Here is a 3,897-nt window from a genome sequence, read left to right as displayed (position 1 = left end):
GTGTTGTGTATGTACGTGTGACATTTGTGTGATGTATGTGTGTGAGATGTGTGTTGTGTATGTACGTGTGACATTTGTGTAATGCATGTGTGTGAGATGTGTGTTGTGTATGTACGTGTGACATTTGTGTGATGTATGTGTGTGAGATGTGTGTTGTGTATGTACGTGTGACATTTGTGTGATGTATGTGTGTGAGATGTGTGTTGTGTATGTACGTGTGACATTTGTGTGATGTATGTGTGTGAGATGTGTGTTGTGTATGTACGTGTGACATTTGTGTAATGCATGTGTGTGAGATGTGTGTTGTGTATGTACGTGTGACATTTGTGTGATGTATGTGTGTGAGATGTGTGTTGTGTATGTACGTGTGACATTTGTGTGATGTATGTGTGTGAGATGTGTGTTGTGTATGTACGTGTGTGACATTTGTGTGATGTATGTGTGTGGTGTTTGTGCGTGTAAGATGTGTGTATGTGTTAGTATACAATAACTTTTATGAAGTGAAACAGTGTGTGCTCACAACATACTGAACAAAACAAAGGATTACTATTTATGTATACCATCTCGCAGTGTAGTTTTTGCCATTACCTCGCCTGTCAGTATTTCACTGTCACAGCAATGGTAATAAATTGCTCAGCATTTGTCTGCGATTGATGTACCGGATAGTGATACTTTTCATAGAAAAGTTGCTACATTGTACCCGCGTGTATCGCATGTTATACCAACTGACATCAGCAGAGGGCGCTAGATGCTAGCTCCCCATAACTGCAGCCTGAAGGGGAAGGACGCGCCCCCCGCAGGTCCACCACTCAAAAGGAGAGGGAGGTGTCAGCTAAGACAACCAACCCTGGCCACGGGCCACTACACTACTTAAACATGAATTACATCACAGCCGTATGGAGCCCGGCTAATACATCCCAAGTAGCAAGAAGAACTAGCTTGTGATCTGGCAGAGCTCTGCAGGATATGTAGAAGCCTGAGAAGGACCATTACAGATCAGCAGCAGAAAAAAAGCTCTTATACAGAGACCCCAGGCGGGAGATATTGCAGGGCTCTCTCCAGGGACTGAATGGACAGATGTAAGGATCCAGCAACTTTGCCTGACAGCATCACCCTCAAGGGCTCCTGAAATAGCTGCAGTTCAGGCTGTGTGTGACTTGTTTCTTCACAACTGCTCTTATATAAATAGAGATCTGCCTTTACCCTGCACCTTCCTAAATACCCCTTCTTTATTCTGGGAGCATTCGAGTTTCTGGTTACCATGGTGATCGAGCTGAAAGTGAATAATATTTAAAAGGGGGAGGTTGGACCCAGAAGGCAGACAAGCTGGTGCCATCAGGAGTGTGTGCTGGGGCTGCTGACGGATCAGCACAACTTCTCAACTTCTATTTGATTGCAATGAGAGGGAGGGGATCCTAAACATTACTGGGTATCTGAGAACCCCCCTTCTCCCCTTCTGATGCATTATTTATGATCTTTGGCAAAAGAGGAGAACTCTACTATTAATTTGTGCGGCTATTTGCAGCATGGATCATTCCCAGTGCCTTGTGACTATTTATGCCCTGATGGTATTTCTGGGACTTAGAATAGAGCAAGGAGTTTGTCAGCATTATCTGCACATCAGACCAGCTCCCAGTGAAAACCTACCACTTGTGGACCTTATTGAACATCCGGACCCTATATTTGATCCCAAGGAAAAGGATCTCAATGAGACCCTGCTCAGGACTCTTATGGGTGGCCACTTTGACCCCAACTTTATGGCCATCAACCTGCCAGAGGACAGACTGGGAGTAGAGGATCTTGGGGAGCTGGACCTCCTCCTCAGACAGAAGCCTTCAGGGGCAATGCCAGCAGAAATCAAAGGACTAGAGTTTTATGATGGTCTGCAGGGCAAGAAGCACAAACTGAGCAAGAAACTCAGACGGAAGCTGCAGATGTGGCTTTGGTCACAGACTTTCTGCCCTGTCCTATACACGTGGAACGATCTAGGGACCAGGTTTTGGCCACGTTATGTTAAAGTTGGAAGCTGCTACGGCAAGAGATCTTGCTCTGTACCAGAGGGCATGGTGTGCAAAGCTGCCAAGTCCATGCATCTGACTATACTGAGGTGGAGATGCCAGAGAAGGTCTTTACAAAAGTGCACATGGATACCCATTCAATACCCCATCATATCTGAGTGCAAATGCTCATGTTAGGACTTTGATGAACTTCTGCAAAAGACATAGCTTTTTGGTTAATGTTGTATGCACTGTAATATGTAGGAATGTATATGTGTGTATATATGGTACAAGTCTAAATTACTATTAAAAGGTCAGTATTATTCTTTTAAATAACCAGTGTCTACTGTATTTTCAAGACTATTAATCTGGTTGTGATTTTATTATTATTATTATTATTTGGCTAATGTATCTGTATTTATATCCTGAAAAGCACTTCGCGTTGCGAAGCATTTTTTTTTTAAAAAAAATGTTAAAAATATCTTAATATAGAAGTTTTTTTTCCCCATTATTTGGGAAATTACAGTTTGATGGACCTCAGAAAAAAAGAAGATATTGTTTTCCATTTATTGTAAATACAGAGAACACATTTTTTTTTGAAAGACGAAAAAAAGACTAATCTTGTAAATGAAAAAAAAACTATCTATTTATTCTTTTATTGTAGTAATAAGAAAACAGTGCAGAATTAAAGTAAAAACCACTAAAATCTGAAACTGGTGCAGGTCTATTATATTTTAGCTGCTTTTTTTGGGGGGGGTAGTTTGTGCTTTTTAATTGTAACTGATCTAACACTTTTTATTGCTCTGAACTAATGTGTGCTTGTTAGATATTTGAATATTAACCATTTGAAGGGCAGAAAAGTTTGCTAACCAATACCTTGCAGCCCAGTCCAGCATCCACCAAGGGGTTAATCTGTTTTAGGACCCTTTACTAAATTTCACTGCAAGATGAGTGGTCAGTGATGTCTTTAACATTGTACAAAGTTGACATTTCATTCTGAGCCGAACACGTGTCTTTCACACCTACCATTGTGGTAAGACACTGTTGAAACTTGACCCTTAGCCACTGATTTGATCCTATTGCACTCCCCCCCCCCTCCTCTTGACAAAATCACACACCATGAACCAACTAGAGGTGTTTAAACATAAAAAAATAAGAAAAATAAATCCACTAGACTTTTAAAGATAAGACACATCCACAACCTAGCATGTACTTGAGGGTCACATCAAAGATAGTTTCATGGTATGTTTTATCTTATCTTGATTTGTATTTATTGACATAAGAGTCAACGACACTAGGAGTTGTCACCTCATCTCAAGCTTGTGTAAAGTCAACAACACCTTCAAAAGTAAGGATGAAGTGATATATTGTGGGGGGGGGGGGGGCATCGGTGGAGACACCTTTTTAATGATCAATCATAATTAATTATGGCTTCTTGTAGATGCTATGTATAGTGGTTTCTAAGTTTAGCCTAATGATCAAAATGATCTGATGACTTTTTTTGTCGCACTGGTGAATCTAAATATAAAATCTAAGAATAAAATTAGCACCCATGTACAATAATCTTGTTAAAATTATAGTAGGAAGTACAAAAATCTTACTGTCAGATGTACCTAGGGTCTTTAATGCTTTGGCAGCCACTGGGTTAAATTATTTTGCTACACTTAGCGCAATCAGAAAAGGAGCAAATGAAGGTGCCAGGAGTTGAATGGAATGGGTTAATCCTGCTACATATTTCACAAGGTGTTTTTGACGCTGGCTTATGTTGGCTGCAATAACATAACCACCAACCACCACGTGGGAGTTTATCCTACTTGAGGTGATCAGTTTATAACTTTTGGAAATCTAAACTATTTTGTAGATTTGGATAATTTTCACTGGTCTAATATTATTTAGTAAT

General features: G+C 40.3%; 1 protein-coding gene across 1 annotated transcript; it reads left to right on the top strand.

Annotated features, from left to right (window-relative positions):
• Nucleotides 1-894: 894 nt before the first annotated feature.
• Nucleotides 895-2,710, top strand: NOG (noggin). The gene has a single exon (XM_053696508.1). It carries the CDS (start codon nucleotides 1,527-1,529, stop codon nucleotides 2,193-2,195), a length of 669 nt encoding a protein of 222 aa, XP_053552483.1. The 5' UTR covers nucleotides 895-1,526; the 3' UTR covers nucleotides 2,196-2,710.
• The last annotated feature ends 1,187 nt before the right edge of the window (nucleotides 2,711-3,897 follow it).

Source organism: Bombina bombina, chromosome 1 (assembly GCF_027579735.1).
Source record: "Bombina bombina isolate aBomBom1 chromosome 1, aBomBom1.pri, whole genome shotgun sequence".
In the NCBI taxonomy this organism is placed as follows: Eukaryota; Metazoa; Chordata; class Amphibia; order Anura; family Bombinatoridae; genus Bombina; species Bombina bombina.
The sequence above is the reverse complement of the archived record's forward strand: the minus strand, read 5'-3'. Positions and strand labels throughout refer to the sequence as shown.